The sequence below is a fragment of the Synchiropus splendidus genome, chromosome 4 (genome assembly GCF_027744825.2).
Source record: "Synchiropus splendidus isolate RoL2022-P1 chromosome 4, RoL_Sspl_1.0, whole genome shotgun sequence".
In the NCBI taxonomy this organism is placed as follows: domain Eukaryota; kingdom Metazoa; phylum Chordata; class Actinopteri; order Syngnathiformes; family Callionymidae; genus Synchiropus; species Synchiropus splendidus.
This window is the reverse complement of record NC_071337.1, coordinates 18,103,250-18,122,634: the sequence shown is the minus strand read 5'-3', so window position 1 is coordinate 18,122,634 and position 19,385 is coordinate 18,103,250. Positions and strand designations below refer to the sequence as shown.

At 42.1% G+C, this 19,385-nt stretch overlaps 1 protein-coding gene across 6 annotated transcripts in view; it reads left to right on the top strand.

Moving 5' to 3' along the window:
- gramd4a (GRAM domain containing 4a) overlaps positions 1–19,385 on the top strand; it is a 37,226-nt gene that overhangs the window by 5,687 nt on the left and 12,154 nt on the right. For 3 of the 6 annotated variants that reach the window (XM_053862011.1, XM_053862010.1, XM_053862013.1), the window contains exons 2-4: positions 2,871–3,084; positions 6,221–6,341; positions 19,233–19,353. In XM_053862011.1, the coding sequence (XP_053717986.1) occupies positions 2,871–3,084; positions 6,221–6,341; positions 19,233–19,353 (456 nt within the window). Of the gene's footprint in view, positions 1–120; positions 299–2,184; positions 2,747–2,870; positions 3,085–6,220; positions 6,342–19,232; positions 19,354–19,385 lie in introns of those variants that run through there. The other 3 variants (XM_053862012.1, XM_053862007.1, XM_053862009.1) reach the window with 3 other exon arrangements.

Genomic DNA, 19,385 nt, shown 5'->3' with positions numbered 1-19,385 from the left:
CTTCATGAATGGTCTAGCGTTGTCTGTGAGCGTGACCTGGAGTAACCTCGGCCTACTACAAGTCATTAGCAGAGGATTACCGAGTCAGACGTCCACGAACTGGACGTGGGCCTGATGCCTGGAAAGCTGCTGGGTCTCGATCAAATGTATGCGGGAGCAAACAGGAGGGTCTGGTGTGTGCGGGACGTCTCTGAGGATCACTCTTGTTGATTGGCCGATGACCGAAAGACGCCTTTGTGTTTGCACTGGCCAGTCCTGACGGCGGTAGTTGGGTAGGAGCTTAGCTACACATGCAGTGGTAAGTAGAATTGGTTTCTTACCTTTGATGCGAAGGACTTGGGTTCTCAAGCGAGAATTTTTATTTGTGACTCGAGGGAATGGTCATGTGATGTCATTGTTTTTGTTTTAAATAACCAGGTCATCCTTTCTAATGTGGGTTTTTGTTGGTTAGATATGGACTGAAAAAATGGACTGAAAAAATGAAACCGTTGGTGGCGGCATCTGGCGGCCAAGCTACGGTCGAGAATTGGGGGTCCATTTTTTCATGTTTTGCAGATGTCCAGACGCCCTCTTAGCTAAACGCCTGCTCACTATTGTTCCAGATGAGCTGGAGGAGGTCTTCTTTAGGGGTAATTTAAGTCTGAACTGCTGCCTCATTGGTGAAGCTGCTGCCTCATTGGTGACATACACCAAGCCATCATTCTTTCTCGTATGTGCCCAGGTATCATGGTGATCGGTGCCTGGAGCTGGCCCAGAGGGAACATTGGGTTAGAAATGGAAATCAAAATGTTGCTGATTCGTTGTTTGGCAAACTTTCTGGCTGTCCCGCTTCACTTCCGCACTCTCTTCTTTGAAGTGAGATCTGTTATAAATGTATCATCCAATACCCTTGTCACACCACCTGGTGACAGTTGTGACATTGTGAGTTCTTAGATTATGAAGAAGGCACCATGTCAAACAAGAGCCTAAACACAGCAGTGAAATACGGCAGACTGGATTGCAAAGTGATCATTAACGGAGGTATTTAATCTTGACGTCAACCAAACTTGCCGCTTGTTTATGTAACTTTTAAATACGTACAACCTGAGCGGATGTTGGTGGGTTACAACGTTACACAAGGAAATCTCTCATCAGCTTAGCAGTCAGCCAATCATCTGCAACCATGACTCAGATTGTCAATCAGATCTTGGCAGTATGATGACCAGTCATCCAGTCAAGCAGATTAAGTAATCTCCTGGGATTACATTAAGAACAACAACATGAAATCCCCCTTACGAGTGCAGCGCTGCGCCGTGAGAATGGCATGACAGTTTTGTTTACAACCTCTTCGGGCCTTCCATGGATTCCCAGCAGGAAGATGATGGACTGCCCAAACAAACTTTAGACATATTTCATTGCATCATTTCACTTCAGGGTAAGTCGAGGGTTGAGTGTCTTAATTATTGAAGTCAAGGACCCCATTGGTTTAAAGGAAGTTGATGAGTGTGTGATGACTCAGAGCTCAGCAAAAGACAGACTCTTGGTTATTGTTTTTTTATCCAACATCCCCTGTTTCAGTAATCAGCTCTGTTTGCATCCGGCCTTTCAACACATTATTTAACATAACCATTGTCTAAGGTTGTCGCCAGCCATGAAGAGGATGAACACTAGGGCTGCAACTAACCATTCTTTTCGTTGTCAACTGATCCAGCAATATTTTTCCCTTATTAGCCGACTTATCCTGATTATTTTATTTTTTTATTGCACCTATTTTGAATATGTTTATCATTAAGTTGCTTAAATGGACTCACCTGTGAAAGTGACACTGTTATACTCAGACAGCATGCACTTTTCAATAAATGTTTTAAAAAACACCTCAGCTCATAGTTTCTGGATGAGTTTGGGATGCACACATCCCCATTTTGTCTCTTCCAATAGAATACACTTACACAATACACTTCATTTATGGGTTACAGCTGACAATGAGGTGTCATTGCTCCGCGTCTTATTGAGATGTGCCAACCTTGCAGTGAGCTAGAAGTGGCAGTAATTTCAGCTGACAATATTAAGCCCAGACTCGGCTCATGGATCAGACATACCTCATGGTTGGATCGGCAATTTCCGATTAGTCAAAAACGCTACAGATATTTAATCGCTCCCATCCCTATTCGGTGCAGCAGCACCATGCACCTGGAGGAAACACTCACTGAGCAGCGACTCAGTCTAAAACATTCATTTTGGTAGTGAATGTCCGCACATTGCTCAATTGAAATTTGTTATATACTATGGTCAAATTCCTGAACAAGTATGCGATTGGCTTTAGTGTTAAGCATTTCCTTTATTGGTAGGGACAACTCTATAAAGGTCTCGGAAGCATTAAAGGTAACTGGGGAGGTAGGCTAGCTACTAATAGGATTTCAGTAGTTCACCTAATACGGAACGCAAAAGAGAAAATGACCGACATGCTGTTTGCTAGCCTCTTAAAGTGTTTGGAGTTGGGTGGATGAGATGCGGATGATAAAGATCAGACGTCTTTCTCCCTCACAAGTGAACAAGAGGAAAGTTTTTTTTGTTTTTTTTCCAGGAAAAAAACAAGAATTTAAACAGAAAATTATAGCGCTAGGTAGTCTAGCACTAATGAACGAGGCTAATAGTGAAGCTAACCTCCCCAAGCCCAAATGGGGGTGCATTTACTCATGTTAGACTTACTTACGAACGTGTTGCTGGAGGACATTCGCTGGACCCTATTGATTGTTTTGCTTTTGGGGTAAGCTAACATTGTTTCTGTCAAAAGTTTCTTTTGTGCATATTACTTGCGACTAGTGGACTCCGCGTTTGAGTGAAGATTGTTTTGTGGGTTTTGAATGTGATTTTCCTTCTCTTGTCCACAGGGTTACCGTCCGCCATGTTAAGGTAAAGCCCAGGTGCGCGGTGTTGACCATGCTAAAGCGCCTGGACAAGATCCGGTTCCGAGGCCCCAGAACTAGAGAAGACTTCCCGGATCTGGCCGAGTCACCAAATGGCTCTGACAATGAATGTAGCGACGATGTACAGCTAAAGCCCAGGTCCTCTCTGAGGGATGCCGAGGACATGGCACGAGACCCTGTAAGTGAAGTCCATTATTCCTGCTTGTTGTGTCTGTAATTGAAAAAAAAACCATTTCTAATTGTAAAACAATATCCAACAGTATCCAAATCTACAGTATACAAGATAGAGAGGGCATAATTCTGTTTAATATCGCATGTTCTACAAGCAACTAATTCCCTAGTGAGGGTTTGATTCTGAGTTTTGAGTCTCACATCTCTTACGAGTAAATAAAGAACCCCCAGACCTTTCTTTTAACCTAGATTTTGGTGGGCGCTATTTTTATTTCAGAAGTGTTGCAGATAAGACATGAGATGGATTTACAAATCTCTGCTTGACAAGAGACGATAGATGAAGGACGAGTGCGGAAGTTGATGGGACTGTTCAGTAACTGGGGGTTCATGTGAAGACAGCTGGTAGAAAACTGCCGGTTGTGACTTTATCAGATGGTGGAGTTTGATGAAAACCTCCAGTGAGATGAAAAGGAGGGAAGCGATAAAGGAGACAGGAAGTTCAGATTGTTCTGTAAGATCTCCAGAGAGAGGAAAAACGCCCTCAGACATCTTCACCAAAGGACTCGCAGAAGCCTCCTCCCACATGGAATGCTGTTGGTGCTTAATCTGAAGGTTGCATTTGTGAGAACTTCAATCCCTGCGTTGACGTCAGTCCTCATGTATCGATGGAACACATCAGAAGGTTCAGGGATAGTGACTCGTGGTCCCATAGGGGTCTTCTTTCATCCTGCTCTTCAATCAGAATCTCTGTGAGCGTCCCGCGTTCTCATTCACGATGTCACCGAGATGCCCCATTTAATTGTGCTAGGAAGAGCAACACATGAGCGGGTGTTTGTGTGTCTGTTCAAGTCCCAGCCCACGGGGACGACGTCGCCCACATACTACTGATGAGTCATACTCCGATTTCCCCAAATAGACCAGCCTCCTATTCAGACACACTCGGGAGGATTTCACTGCGTTCACACTACCGTAGATTCTGTGTCATACCGCTTCTACCACCCTCACACACCCTCACACACACACACACACATACACACGGCAGTCTTCTCCGTCATTGCTCCATCCCAGAAAGAGGACAGTGCGTGTCCTTGGGCTTGAGGAGGGAGAACCATTCTAAACAAGGAAGCATGTCATCGGGGCAGATGGTGTCTGCTCATAGTGGGATGCTTGTGGTGACATCACTGACCTCTCCTCATGTTTTCTGCTGTGTCAAAGTCTTCACTGCCGCTCTCATCACTTTCTAGAGTCGTCTGGTTTGTCCTCACCAGGAAGTCAACACCTTGATGTTAAGCCAATGCGATGGAACCCTGCACTGACGTTGACAAGTAGCTGCATGAACATCCTTGCTGTGTCCTGGTTTGAAAACTTAAGCTCAGGCTGTGAAAATAATTTGGATGTCTCTGAAGTGAAGAAGGGGACAAGTTAGTTAAATAGATTGTTAAACAACAGTGATGGACAAATCGGGCTCAAGAAAGTGGTTTTCTTGACGGTGTGTTGAATTATTTGATCTGATGAAGACAATCAAATGAATTTGTTGAAAGAAAAATGTAGACCATCACGTTTGGCTGGAGATACATAGTTTCTACATGGCAAGGAGTAAAACATAGTGCTAAAACAGCTCTCACAGCTCATGAATCCGTTTCAATCAAGTCAAATACCTTACAGGAAAATACCACCGTGAAATAATACTCCATCAAATCATGTCACTTCACATTATTCACCTCTCCCTAAAATAATAAGACAGGATCAGTAACGTCTCACCACTCATCATCATAGCAACAAAAAAAATCAAACAAGTCTTTGAAAGCCACTTATTTCTCGAGCAGCAGGTCTGTGGTCTGAACATGCGTCAGCCTCGGGAACACGACTTCATAATGTGGTTGCAAGCTATCAGCTCACAGTAGATGATGCGCCACAGACTTCCTGTTCTTGTAGGACATTGTTTTTCTATATTTAACATGTTCACGCTGCTTACTCTGTTGCTCAGCATCACCACATTGATCTTCCAGCTGGCAGACCATTTATCCTGCTTCATTGTGACTGAATTCATCCAAAATGTGCAGGGAAGTGCCTCCTGTATTTTTGCTACCACAAGAAAGCACCTTTCAGTCACCTGTGGAGAGCTACTATTGCCGTTCTTTAATGAATGAGTGATTCATTTACATTTGTGAAAACCTGAAATCTAAAATGTAATGCAAGGATGTGGCAAGGGCTTAAACTTTGACCCCAATTGGCAATTATCATTAAAATGTTCTTCCTAGTACAATCTTAAAATGAGGTCCAGTCACCTCGTCATTTTCACCAACGTAACATTGGCTTCTACTAGTTTTTAGGGACTGGATTGCATTAGATTGTAATGACTTAAATTTTGTATTTGCTCTGTTCCCGCAAAGATTGAAAGCCCTATCTAAACGAAACAGTCTGGATACAAAGTCTTGTCCCTTCCAGTGGAGTAACAAGAGTAAAAGTCGTCCCTTTCCTCCAGAGTCAGAACCTTCTTCTGTCTATCATGTTGTCTTACAATTGTTTTCCTGCTGAAGAAAATAACCTATCTAATCATAACAGACCAACCTGTTGTTCCTGTTATGCCCCACTTTTCGAAACCACTTTTAAGAAATAGCTTGTTATTGCCCACATCCCTCTCTATTCAGGTTTTGAGTCCACATCCTTTTTCCTTCCAGAAAGCTTGCTTTGTTGTTCCTTAGAACCATGTCTTTATTTGCTATTCATCTCATTTTCTCGCTCCGGATTTTAGTTTCCGTATAAACCTTCAGGTCACTGTCGCGCGTGTCGACCTGAAAGCACAAATCCACAGTGGTGCTTGTTGGGGAGAAGCTACTGCAGTGTCTGCACCCTCACGCATGTGTGTGGATGTGAGTTTCTTAAAGGGACCCCGCTGTAGTTGAGCAGGCTGCAGTGGCATTCATTTGCCTGCATTTTTTTCGTCTCTCTTCCTCCTGAGTTCGCGTCACTCTCCTGTTCACTCAGAGACGTGAGTCATCATTGTCGCTCAGGTCAGAAGAGGGGGTTCTCCTCTCCTTGTCATTCTCGCTGCTCGCAGGAACATTCACTGGGGTGGCTTAGCGCGAGTCACCGCACCAGGGATTTTCCTGTTACACTAATTTGTCCTTCTGTGTCCATAGGCAGGTTCGGGGTCTCCAACCATGGCTGCGGCCATGCAGGACTTCCAGAGGTCAGAGTCTGAGCGTCTCAACGAAGTCAAAGGTCACCTGGAAATTGCCTTACTGGAGAAACATTTCCTACGTGAGTGAATACAAGAACAAACTCAGATTCCGTGCATGGATATCTCCCAGAATGCATTAGCACTTTTGAACCACTTCCACAACTGCAAATGCAACTCTGAAGCATTGTACATTTAACAAAGCTTTTCATTTAGCGACCACAGTGAACTTTCTCCGTATATCCATGGGAGAAAAGGGAAATTGACTCTAAAGTTATGGCGTTTCTCCGTAGCAGCTGGGGTAAAAGGTTCTGCGGGGTGTTCTGCCAGTTTCACAATCGAGCATCTCATTTAACAGAATGGCAAATATCTTACTTACTAAAATGTTATTCATGTTCTTAGTGTGTTTGGATATCCCCAGCTGTAACTTAATGCTAAATAGAACTTCTTGAAATGCACGCTAAGCTCACCTTTAAAATAGCTGACACTCATGTGCTTGGTATGCTAGAGAAAATTCAAAGTTATTTTGTTACGTAATAGTATGTGAACAAAAAACATACATCTTTGAACCAGCATTCTGAGCCACGTCAACGGGATCACTGGGCCAGGCGTGAACAATTACATTTCCTAAAGGGTCATCTTATTTACTGTGACTGTTGTGAGAGGCTTTAATAATGTAAAACAAGCAGAAAATTAATGACATCATGAGTTTAATATGCATTTTTTTTCACTTCAGTTTTATAAAAAAAAATAAAAAATCATTCACAAATACTGGAAGATCTTTTTACGTGGTAAATGTCTTAGTAACCTAACTATTGGCAAAACAAGTAGAAGATATAAAAAAAAAACTCATTATTTTAATTCTCAATTCTTAATTTTTAATATCTATCCACTTTATTTTGTTTTGCTCTGACCTAATGAGAGCCGGATAAATTCTGCATTAGGCTACCAGGTTACATGGTGAACCTCAGGACCCTTCCTCCTATTGAAACAACAAGTGTTGACAAGGTACAATAACAATGTTATTATAACAAAATGTGTGTCAAGAGTTGTTGTCAATTAGCAGGAGAAGAAGAGCTCTCACTGAATTTGTGTGGCTTGGGGCTCTGCAGAAAAGAGTCCCTTGACTTTCTGTGCCATGTGACCGTTTATGCCTGTACTTGTGGGGCTCTTTTAGTGCAGCCACTGTCTCGTGAGCGTGCTGAGCTGCTCTGCAGAACTGCCTACCAGCAAAGTTGCCATTAGAACTGCTGCTACACTTACTATTGCTAACAGTTGCAACAGCTACGCTCATTGCAGAACAGGTCTAGACCCAGCTTCTATAGCTTCAGAAGGGTAGAATGTTGTGCTGGCTTGCAACTTTAGTTAATGTCTGAAATTATGTAAAGAAAGCTAAGTTTTCAGTTCCGCCTGAGCAACTTATTTCCTATTCTAGAGTCTTACATTTTTATCCCTAGAGTGTTTTTAAGAGAATATGAATGCAAGTGTTGTTTCTTGGCTGCATTAACATGAGCATTTGTTAATCCCTCAAGCTCAAAGCACATTGTTGAATTTCAGAGGCCTTGAAACTCTTGCCCCAAATATATACTGCATGCTGCTGTTCCATTCTGACTTGTCATCTTGTTTATGAGTGAACATGCATGTGTCTGTTGTTGGCTCTGAAAGTGCAGATGAGGTGTAATGAGAGGAAACGGCTGCTGATACTGGTTCATCAGCTCCTCCTGCGACTCCGGAGGCCCGTCCTGTGCCTGTATGATTCCCATTACGCAATGAATCTTCACACTTATTCAATTATGCATCTTGTTTTGCATCTCCACCATGCGCCTATGACGTGAGCACCACTCCGACATCTCCTCACAAGCTCACGTTGAATAAATAAAAGCTGCGTAGTCAAAGAAAGGGCATTTGTGTTGTGGATGACTACGAGAAATGGTTTGCTCTTTTCGTTTGGTTATCAACAATTTTGTCAGTTTTTAAGCAGCTAACGTTCTCTTGATGAAAGTAGCTCTGACTTTTCACGTTGACAGTGTTTGAACCAAACACTGATGGCTGTTCTGAGCTCAGCAGCAGCAGCACGTTGAGGTACTCGTGGCGTCTAGTCAAGCGTGAAGTATGTCCCCTTCTCTTGAGTCTGTGTATCGCAGCCGAGGAGTGTGAAAGAGAGAACCGCAGGCAAAGTCTCATAAAGCCTGACGTGACTTACAAGAGCTGGTTCATTGTGACCTTGTCGTGATGTGTAAGCTCACCTCCTGTCATAGATTGCTGACCTCTTCCTGCTGCCGCCTCCTCCACAGCCTCACATCTCTGTCAGATCTCTTCTCTCACAGTCAAATCTATTCTCCGATTGTATTCTCCAACAGATATTATGGTATTACCTGATGATATTGGTACCGATCCTTATCAGGTTCTCCTCCAATAATAATTAATTAAAAAGAAAAATCATTACTTATTGTTTCATCTAATGCTTGTGAAATCCTGAGGTCATCCCTGGTTGTTCCTACACAAAATGTCACTGGTGTGGAGCCTTTTTCAAATTTCATCATATTTGTTTTGGTTGTAAGGCACTCGCTGTCTTCAACCCCTCTTCCCTGCTCTTGCGCATGCACTGTGGCACACACTTACTGCACTAGTGTTACAGTAAGTGGTGGTACAGTAATGGCATATATGTTATCGATGAGAGGAGGAACTGTATACATTGCAATGCTGAGGTGGTTATTTTCATACAGAGGTCTAATGCTTTCACATTAGCTCCAGGATACCAATTAGAGCTGCCTAAATCAGGTGAGACAACAATTTTAGAGGAAGTTGTTGACGGTTTTTCAACTTGTTTTTAGTTTTGTGCCTTTTATCTACCCATTTTTTGTGCCTCACAGAAATGAGCAGTTTTCAACATGGTTGCCTAACATATCATGTGAGTTATGATGTTTTTACTTTGAATGCTGTACAAAGGTGAGCGGGAATATTTGTATTTTTTTTAATAAACATTTTTTAAATCTTTGTTATTTACAGCCCTGCTCGATACAGTCAACCATAATGGATATCAGCAAAAGAAATGTTTACTATTTTCTAATCCACCATAACAACATAACTGCTCGTCAGTTTTCTCATTGTCACCCATTGATCTAATAGAAGAAAAACAAGACATTTTGTTTTAGATAATTTTCTTGAAGTGCATGATTGTGTGTATATATGTGTGCCTTGATGAGTACGATCATGAAATTAAAAGTAGAACTCTGGATTGCAAATATATAAAGGCGGGGTCGCGAATCTAAGGATTGGAATGGAAAGCACCTTTTAATCAAAATCCTGTTCCTGTCATTGCCATAATGGCGGTTCACTGTGATGGTTAGAAGCAAGGCTGCAGGCTGAAGCGACAAATGTCAACGTTCACCAAAGCGCTTGTCATTCTCAGGTTACAACTGAAGTTTGCTCTGATATTTGGGTGGTAAAGGCCGAGCGTCTCTGCAGAGAACATTTCTCTTCTCATGTTACTCCATTTCCACTTCTGTTCCTCTCTCCTTCCCTCTTCAATTCTCTCTCTGCGCTCATAATTTAACCTCATAGTTCTTCCTCAAGTCGATAACGGATTGAATTCTGCTGCAGGGACGTGTGATGCTTCATTTACACCTTCTCTTTCTCCCTCCTCTGTTTTGTGTGAAAACCTGTCAGCTCTGTGGAGAAGAGAGAACTGATCACAAATAGACTTGATTCTCTGGTGGAAGTCAAAATGAGTTTGTACAGAGACACAGTCATTTTTCTGTCAAAGCATGTGAATGAGATGTCAAAGTAATGTAGGATAAATGGTGAAAAAAATGTAATGTAGTAAAGAATTGTGACATAAATATAGCCATGCCAATCAAAAATTGAATGGTTTATTTTCAAAAATTAAATATAGAACAGGATTTCTTATATTGGAAAAAGAGAACCTGAATACTAAATAACACAATATGTATATAAAATTATCATCACTATTATAGTCCTGTGTTTTTTTTTTATCTAAAATTTAGTAAATCCAACAATTAACAAATGAAATGACAAATAAACATTAATATGACATTACTGTTATTTTTTTCAGTCCTTTTGTATATGTATATGTGTACCTGTTTCTGGACAGGCCAGCGAGATCCTCTGGCTGGAGTCAAGCCTTTGTCTGTTTTGGCCTGAGAACACATGAGTTGTGTCCATCTCAGTAATCAGATTAACAACAAGAACAAGCAACCTGCTGTATGTAACTTGGTTGTGTAACGGCTCCATGGGTGAGATCACACAGAAAGAGTTAAAACTCCCTGTGACGTTTCACTTTCTTTCATACCCAGAGTGAGGGCCTCTGAGATCAACAACCTCTAGCATGATTTGTTTTCTGCTCATTAGCAGCGCAGCAACACTTTTCTTCTTCAGACTCGGAGGATCTTCTAAATCCTGGAGGCGCCCGCTTGTTGTCTTTCTCACCGAAATTTCCTTTCCCCTCCGTGTCCTAAAATAGCGCCGGGGGCCCACGCTAAGTTTGCTAAGACAAATACGGTGTATTGTGTTCTGTCTTCGCAGGAGGCGAGACTTTCCATCTCAATTCTGCTGCGTGTGTGTGTGTGTGTGTTGGCGTCGCACAATGAACCGTGCCTCTCCCCCTACAACATCTGTTGTGATCACCCAGTGCTATTCTAGGAGCACTTGATTGGTTAATTTTTAACCATATTTCCGGACACACACTAGTCAACACGCACTCATGCCATCTGCTGTCTCACATTTTGTTTTCGTCCCCACACTTAAGTCCATTCTCTTCAGAGTGCTGTCAGAGTCTTGTTTGTCTGAAGTCACTTTATGTAATCTCATTCACATCACCGGTATTTGGTAGTAAGCATCCGCCGGCTCAGTGACAGGATCCATTGTGTGGAGCTATTTTTACTCATTCATTGAAGAGCTTCACCCTGAGTGAGGCGTGTGCTTCTTGGCAATGTAGGTGGATGTGTTTTTGGCATGTTCAACCATTGTAATCCAAATATACAGGTTAGTGTACAGCTACGAAGCTGAGTAATGCTTACCCAGTTTGATAAGTTGGGTTGGAATAGAAAAGTGGTAACCATTTGTTTTCCATTTTCTCTTTGATTTCAAAGCCATTTCTAAAACAGTTGTTTTTCTTATTTATTCAAGAAGGTATTCAAACAAAGTTATAGTTCCATTTTCTTCCATTTTAATTTTGGTGCAGTTACCTTTCTAAATGTTTACTTTTAAATTGTCAACAATAGTTAATAACATCAAGTTAAAAAAATGCAGCAGTCATCAGGTATTTTCCAGTACTTCTTTTCTCACCCTGAAATCTCTTTTTTTTCCCCCCGTTTGCCGATCCATCTCCAACATTCCTCGTCCAGCATGTTCAAGTGCCAAAACTATCCGAGTCTGGCTTCCTTAACTTTGTACCCCAACCTTTCTATGTCTCTTCATATGTCCGACCGGATGCTTGACTAGAGTTCTGTGAACAATGGACATATTCCTGTCATTTACTAGACTACTACACTATACTCGTGCAATATTTGAAGTACATTTCTAACAAGAATTGTACTGCGACCCATTTTATTTTAAGACATTCAGTAGCTTTTACAAACTTGTGCAAATGAAAAACTGAGCACAAGTGCTGCAGCACAATTGGCGAACAATAAATGTGTAGCAATCAAATGAATAATATATTAATGAAGCTGGAAAATTGCAAATAATACATGTTAAAAAAAGCAGGCAGATGATGTTGTCTGCCATGTTTTTTTGTGTGTGTGATGAGCTATGTGCCATCCTTTTTAATTACAAAATGCTGTTTTATTATATTTTCAAGTGGCATTTCTTCTACACACCCTCATCGTTCTGAGATCTGCATTAAAACCTGGAGCACCAACACATCTCAGGCTCAAACCTGATACATATTTTGGGATGTTTACAGATTACGGTCACAGCTCTGGAAGGCACAAACATGTGGTGGACATTAATAATGCAGAGTTTTTAAGTGTCTCTGCTCTCCACGACCACTGCGGGAATACTCGCCATCTTTCTGCTGCAGCTCACTCCGGTGAATGGTGAACGTTGATGAATGCTCGACGTTGACCCAGCCGGGATGATAATGAGCAACATAAAAACCAAGGAATAGATCAGATCTTAGTGGCCCCATGAGGTGATGCCACCTGGACTGACCTTCTCTTTATAGCTGCCATGATGTCATCGCCTCTTATCCTGCAATTGCTGAGAGAGCTTTTTAGGCACATCTCTCGCAAGATTTTGGAGGTCGAATAGAGATGTTTGAAAACATATGCAGCAACTCCCACAGTGTGGTCATACAAACATTTTGGATCCTGGAATTATAGTCAATAAATGTTACTCGCTTAAAATATATATTCCAAAAAAAAAAAAAAAACCTGCCAGAGTAATTTCTGGTCTATATCTTACTTAATTTTATCTATTTGATAGAACATCACATTGCTGAACTTCCGTAGCAGAAAGGACTCTCATCTCCTTTATGTCACTTTATATATAAACAACTATGCCACTGGGGGTGACCAGCGAAGTTCTGTGACACTTGCGAGTGAGCCAGTTCTATTTTTAGATTGGTGTTGAAGGTCAGTGCGGGGGATCAGAGCAGTTTATGCGCAGCGATGGATGGATCAATACTGTGTCCCCTCTGTTGTGTCCTACTTCACACTCGCACAGAGATGATACACACAGTAGCGTAAAAGACACTTGTGACACATGAAAGCTGATTTTACCGCATATGATCCCGTGGTAAACTAGAGAAAAGTCCTACTCTGCTTGGCTACTTGGCTATATATATATATATATATATATATATATTCAGCACTTTATAACATGCTGAAAGAATAGGAATAAGAACACTAACAAAAAGGCGTCTGAAACCTGGTTTAATAGTCAGTGAAAACTTTTAACGGTCATGTTTTGGGATTTACTGTGTCCTAAGGCAGCAGAAAGGAAAAGTATAATGAAGCACAACAACCCTCGAGCTCTCGTTGGTTTGGTTTTATGATGACTTTCTGTATTTCTGTGAAACATTTAAAGGGTATGGAGAGGTGGGTTTTTAGAACGGTGCCTAGAGCAGGTCATTTTTTTTATACATGGTTTTGTCCTAAAGACAAGAAGTTAAAAAGACTCGGATTGTTATGGAGGGGAAAAGAAGAAAGGTCAAGAAAAAAAATAGACCGAAGGAAATGGTTCATAGATTTAAAATATGATGGGCACTTTTTCCTTTTTAAATTATATTTTGACTATTGAAACTGAAACATCAAAAATGTACCATGAGAGGAAGAAAAGAAAGAAGGAAAAAAAAAACAAGAGACAAGCACTGAATCCATACTGGAGAAAAACTACCACACAGTATTACATTACATTTTACATCTATAAAGTTTGCACAAATCTGCTAAATTTGTGATTTATTTCCAAAAATCGAAACAATATGCTATAGAGCTACTTAGAGTCATTAGTTGCCAAGTCATCACTCATGTAGATAGTGACTGTTTATCACGCTCTCGGCATGAGGGTGATGAAACCTGACAAATTAGAGCTCTTTCAGCTGTGGATGTTTCCTCAGATATCTGATCTGACCTCTGACCCACCAGCCCTCACACGCTGATATGAAGTCAGCCTTTCCAGTATCGAGCTCTGGAAAAGTCGGTGATGTGTGTTCCTGGATCCCGCAGCTTGACCTGATGGTTGTGTCATGTAATAATGTGGTTACACTGCTCTAGACAGGCTGATGCCTTCCTCCCAAATGAATCAGCAATGGATTGATTGGTGACTCACCACTGTCTGTAGTGGGTGTTGAGGTCTCTCCATGTTGTAATGAACCTGTACGGCTTTGCTGTTGTTTACAGGTTGGTACATTCATCAGATACCTCTTTAATCACGAGTCGTATCTCATGTGGACATTGTTCCATGGCATCCTCCTATCATGGTCCACTTGTGGGTGGCCCTAATTTCAAGGAGACCATGAATATTTTCGGAGATAGAACCCTTCTAATGCCTGCTTGTGTTTGCTATAAAACCTGTGATGCAAGCCCCAGTATTTGCTCTTGTGAATGCAACGCTGTGTTTGGCTTGAGAACACTGGAGACAACTACCAGAGGGTCGCTGTGAATTTCACTCTGCCCGCCCCTCTGGACTCTTGTCCCTTCCACCTAGCTACAATGAAAAGGGCTATTGTCTCCCGCCTGGATTGAAAACTTGCTATGTACTTTCTCTTTTGTGATCTGGACAAACGTCAGGCAGCTTTAGATGGATTTGTTGTGCTTACGTGCTTGCAGCACAGAAATATGCATTGTACATGCATGGAAAACAACAACATCCAGAAGGTTGTTTGGCTTGCATGCAAAACTCGTGAATTGTCGTATTAGTTTGAAACCTCAGATTCCAGACCTACTTAATCTGCTGGACCCTTGCAAAGCTCCACCTCTCTCCACCTTCCCCCTTTCTTTCATTTGATCGACTAGTCTTGAAGTCCAGTTGTTGTGTTCAATAAACAGTTGTGATATGAGGGAGCCTACAACGGATGGTTGAGGACTTGTGTAGGATCTCCTGCAGCCATGGCTGAACTACCAGATATACCAAAGGCTGCCACCCTGCCGTCCCGGTCCTTGTCCCCGGACTGTTTGACCGGACGGTTGCAGAGAGGGATGGGTGCATGCAGGTTGGAGGACATTAACTTCGACAGCTTTGAGCTGCTCTATACTGGAGCAGTGGACAAACTCAAGAGGCACAAAAGTAACCTCAACCTCAGTGAGTTATTGCTGGTTTGTGTGTACAGCTTGAGGGTTTTAAGGTTGATTGGAAATGTCTGATTTTTCTAGTTTGATAGTGGTTAATGTTTAATAGTCGGATGGGATGGAGCGTAACCTGTTTTGGTACCAGTAATGCAGAGAGTCACGTTAGCAGTCTGGGCCTAGCAGATGCTTTTAAGATAATAGGTGGCTTGTTGGTTGGCTTGGTCTTTGTGGTCCAGGAGAAACGTCATTCAAAACCGAAACTGTGAAAACGGTGGAGAGGAGGTCCTGTGGATGGGCACGGATATTGGTAGTTGTCACTGCAGTGTTTAGAATCCGGAATCTCACCCATACATTTCTTCTTTATTCTTGTGGGCTAAACCTAGAGAAATAACTGGACTGTAAGCACCAGAACTGACTCGGCTGTCTGAGACTTAAAATACAAATAAAATATACAAAATATCAGAATGAATTTGTGGCATTGGGCAGTCTTGAATCATGATTGTCAAACTAACCCTTCGAACTGAATGAGCCCTTGAGTGGTTCAAAACAAGTAGCAGAGCTATGACATTCACGACATGTAAAGTAAGCTGCTATAGGTGGGAGTGTAATGAATCGATACTGCTATTTGAGAATGGAGCCACTAGAAAAGGATGAGTGCTCTACTTGGCTACAAATATTTTGCTGAGACCACCCTACCTGAACTGTACGCTGAAGTTAGAGGTGCTAGTTAAGATGCTGCATTAGAGCGTGATGGTTGAGCGAGTTCTACTGAAGAGAAATAAACAGTTTGAATACTAAATTCTAATGGGATTTCCTCTTGTTCCGTGTGTCAGATCACCATGTGGGTCATGTTATGAAACCACTCATATGACTGTCAGAGACGCAGGCAGCTGCTAGATCGTGTCACCTGAGCAGCACACTCAGCAGAGATTGTTTTCTTGCGGTAACAAACCCACAGCTTCAGCTTTTGCAGCCAAGGTGTTGAATTTATCAAAGTCACAGTGGTAGTTTGGAAATTCATTTGACATCATAACACAGTCACTTTGTTCATACCCTGTTTTCCAATGTGTGTTAATGTGTATTTGCGTTGACTCAGAACTGGAAATAGCTCTTTAATTAGAATTAGATACACTGCTGTTGCTCCAAGAGAAGCCAGTGGAGGTGGCTTGGTCAGATTGTCTCCTGGATTCCAGCCTTGTGATGTGTTCTGTGCATGTCAAACTGGCAAGGAACCTTAGCTATACTGGGGAGATATGACTCTCAGCTTACCCGGGGACACCTTGGTGTTCCCCACAGAAGAGGAAGGGAAGTCTGGAGCTGTTCACTTTGGCTGCTGATCATGTGACCTGACTTGTCTAAGTGGAATAGTTGGAACACATCATTTTCACCATTTTAGCAACCTAACAACATAAGAAAAAACTGAAAGGTCAAAGGTCAAAAACAAGTCTTACTTGTGTCTGACATGACTTATCGTTTAGCTAGATGATGTAACGGTTATCAAGTGTTTTGGTTTATGTCTTTTAAATACCATAATCCTTTTGTGGCTGTTTGTGTTTGATAACAAGTTTTCTTGTGTGCTGTAAAACCGCTTAACATGATGTTGGTATTAGCACAAACTATTCTTGCATGTATAGCACTTTTGCATGAGGTTGTGTTGTCCGACACCTAAATCTGTGCATGAATACTTAGAAGCTTTCCTAGCTCAGATGAATTCCTGGATTTCCATAGCAACCTCTCTGCAGGGTTTTAGTCAGCCGTGTTTGACAGTGTGTTCCTCACCAGGTGGAAAACGCCACCTGAATTGCGTATTTTAAAGATGGCTTTTCAAAAGGCGGATTATGATAACAATAATATTTGGAGGCAACCTTCCTCCTGAAGCTACGATTAAGTTAATCTGACTGCAGAATGATCGAGTTTACAATATTTATCACCCCCTCGTACGCTGCTTATACCTCGCCCCGCGCTGATGTCAGTTTACGGATTTTCTTTTGGGGCAAGGATTAACTCGGATGAGCAAGCCGGAAAGTTTAAAAGTGGTTAATCCTTGCGGTGTTAGAGATAACTGGACTAGTTACTATATTGGAGCAGGCGGATAGACCCCGTGATACAGTAACCCAGGAGGCGGGTTTATATATAGACCACTGCCGTCCAATTTTAGCTCCAGAACAGAGGCGTTGACAGTTATATTAATATTCTATCTGATGAAGAGCATCCCGTGGAAGACGACTGCTCTCTCCTCATGAGGGGGAAAGCAGTTTTGAAGGAATGAAGAGCATTATTAAGAGACTTATCCAGTTGTCAGTGAAGGCAAGAGCAGCTGTTTTTGGTGATTTCTCCATGTGTATTAATGAAAGTCTCAGTGCAGCGCCCTCTGTTGGATGTGCCTAGTCAGCAGTGGTCACTACCTATCAAAGAGGCCAGGCCAAAATCTCAATTATTTAAAGATTTCCTTTCTCTTCCAGATATTATATATCTGGATATTCGTTGTGTTTCCTAAGGATTTTTATTTCAGAGGGAAAGCTCAATTCTTTGAGCTGGTTATTTTTGTCTCCTGCCAGTGCCCAGTGTAGTTTCCCAGGGTGCATCATTGGTTATTTTTCTAATAGGTTTACTGACGGCTGCATATCTCCTGGCGCAGAGCAAGCGCGCCGTCACTAAGCCGCTTAGTCCATAGAAACCTTTGGCCGGCCCTGCATTGCGCTCCATCTAGCAAACACCCAGCTTTCAACTCAAACACTGTACATAAATAAAGTTGGTAAACACGCTGAGGTGCCCCAGACCGTGGTCGAATGATGTTGAGAAAATGTGTTTTGCGCGATCTTCTCCCATACATGATGATTGTAGTTTGAGGTAGAGCGCTGCAGAGGCACTCGTAATGAATGCTTTATTAGTGTTAATGGGAAGAGATAAAAAAGAATGAGCTACGAGATGAGGCAGTGAGAGGAAGGGCAGTGAAATCCTGGTTTTATTGATCTCAGCTCATCCCTACATAAAACAAGGAACTGGGCCAGACACTTCAGTCAGCATGTGGTGCAGAATCTCACTTTAGATTTCATTGCAGAGTGGTTTTAGATGTGCCAGTGTTGAGATATGAATGTTAAAATGGGGTTTAGAAAAATGTCTTTGTTCCTGTAATGTCCTCACTTTCTGAATTACTGCACAAACCTGTTCAAATGGTTTTTTTTTTTTTGTCTCCTATGTTAAAAGTTGTCTGTGCACTCTGTCGTTGGTCCCTTTAATATTCATGTGTGCCCTTGGTGGACAATGGACTGAGCAGACATGCAGCTGATGTTGCACCACAGTATTTAGAAAGTCCGGATACCTGAGACCACCTGGCGCCAGTATCCGGACGACAAAGTGAGGCAGGGAGGAAGGTCAAAGAGGTCAAGGCTTCCTGATTACCTTTCATCCCTTAGCATGTACCAAATTCTGAATAATTTGTTTGTTCAGTTCTTCTGTTTGACACGCATCATTGACTGCTAGGTGATTTTAAAAAAAAAAATTAAAAAGTGGAAACATGGAAACACCCAGAAAACATCTCACGTGTCATGGAAGTGAACGATTACGCTGGTTCTCACCATGTTTTTAAAGGAAGGATCCTAAAAGAAATAATCAAATGACACGAACACATCCACTGCTAGCAAAACTGAAGTAACACTTCCCGCTTGGGCAATGGGAACTGAGGACGGCGATTGGAGATTGATTTACTTTTCATGGTTAAAAACATCAATTCAATTAATGTTGAAACTCCCCCCCTCTGCTTGTACATGTAATGGTCAGTGTCTGACACAAGCAGGGAGTCATGCGTGCATACCTGGAGTTGTGGTCAGAGTAAGTATGATCTTTGTGTTGTGCAGGCTTAAAATACGCAGCTGCTCCTGAACAGACCCAGAGGTGACAGGCTTATGCATTGTTAACTTACTGTTGGCACATTAGACCTTCATGATAAAAACTTATAAAAGCATCTTTACCCACCTAACAACAAGACGCCTAGCAATGTTTGTGCTCCTCTCTGGGAGGCGGATCAAGAAAAAAAGAATGGAGAATGGAGCAGTTTATGCTGGATGGAAGCTATAATCCTAGCACAGTAGCAAACACCTTTTCTTGAAGTGGAATTGTATGGCTTTTTGTTTCGTGCATGTTGTGAGTACTTACATGATAGAAGGTGCTTTCCACCTGATCGATCCTCATCTCCAGGATTTGTGTTTCTTTTTTTTTTTTCAGAGGAGGAGCTGAGGAAACTGCGGGAGGAGACCAATGTGGACTCTTTACGACAAGAGCTGGACAGAGAGAGAAGCAAGCGGTTAGACCTGGAGCAGAAGATGAGCGAGGTGCTCAAGTCCAGGTGAGAGGTCAGACACAGGAGCCGGGCAACAG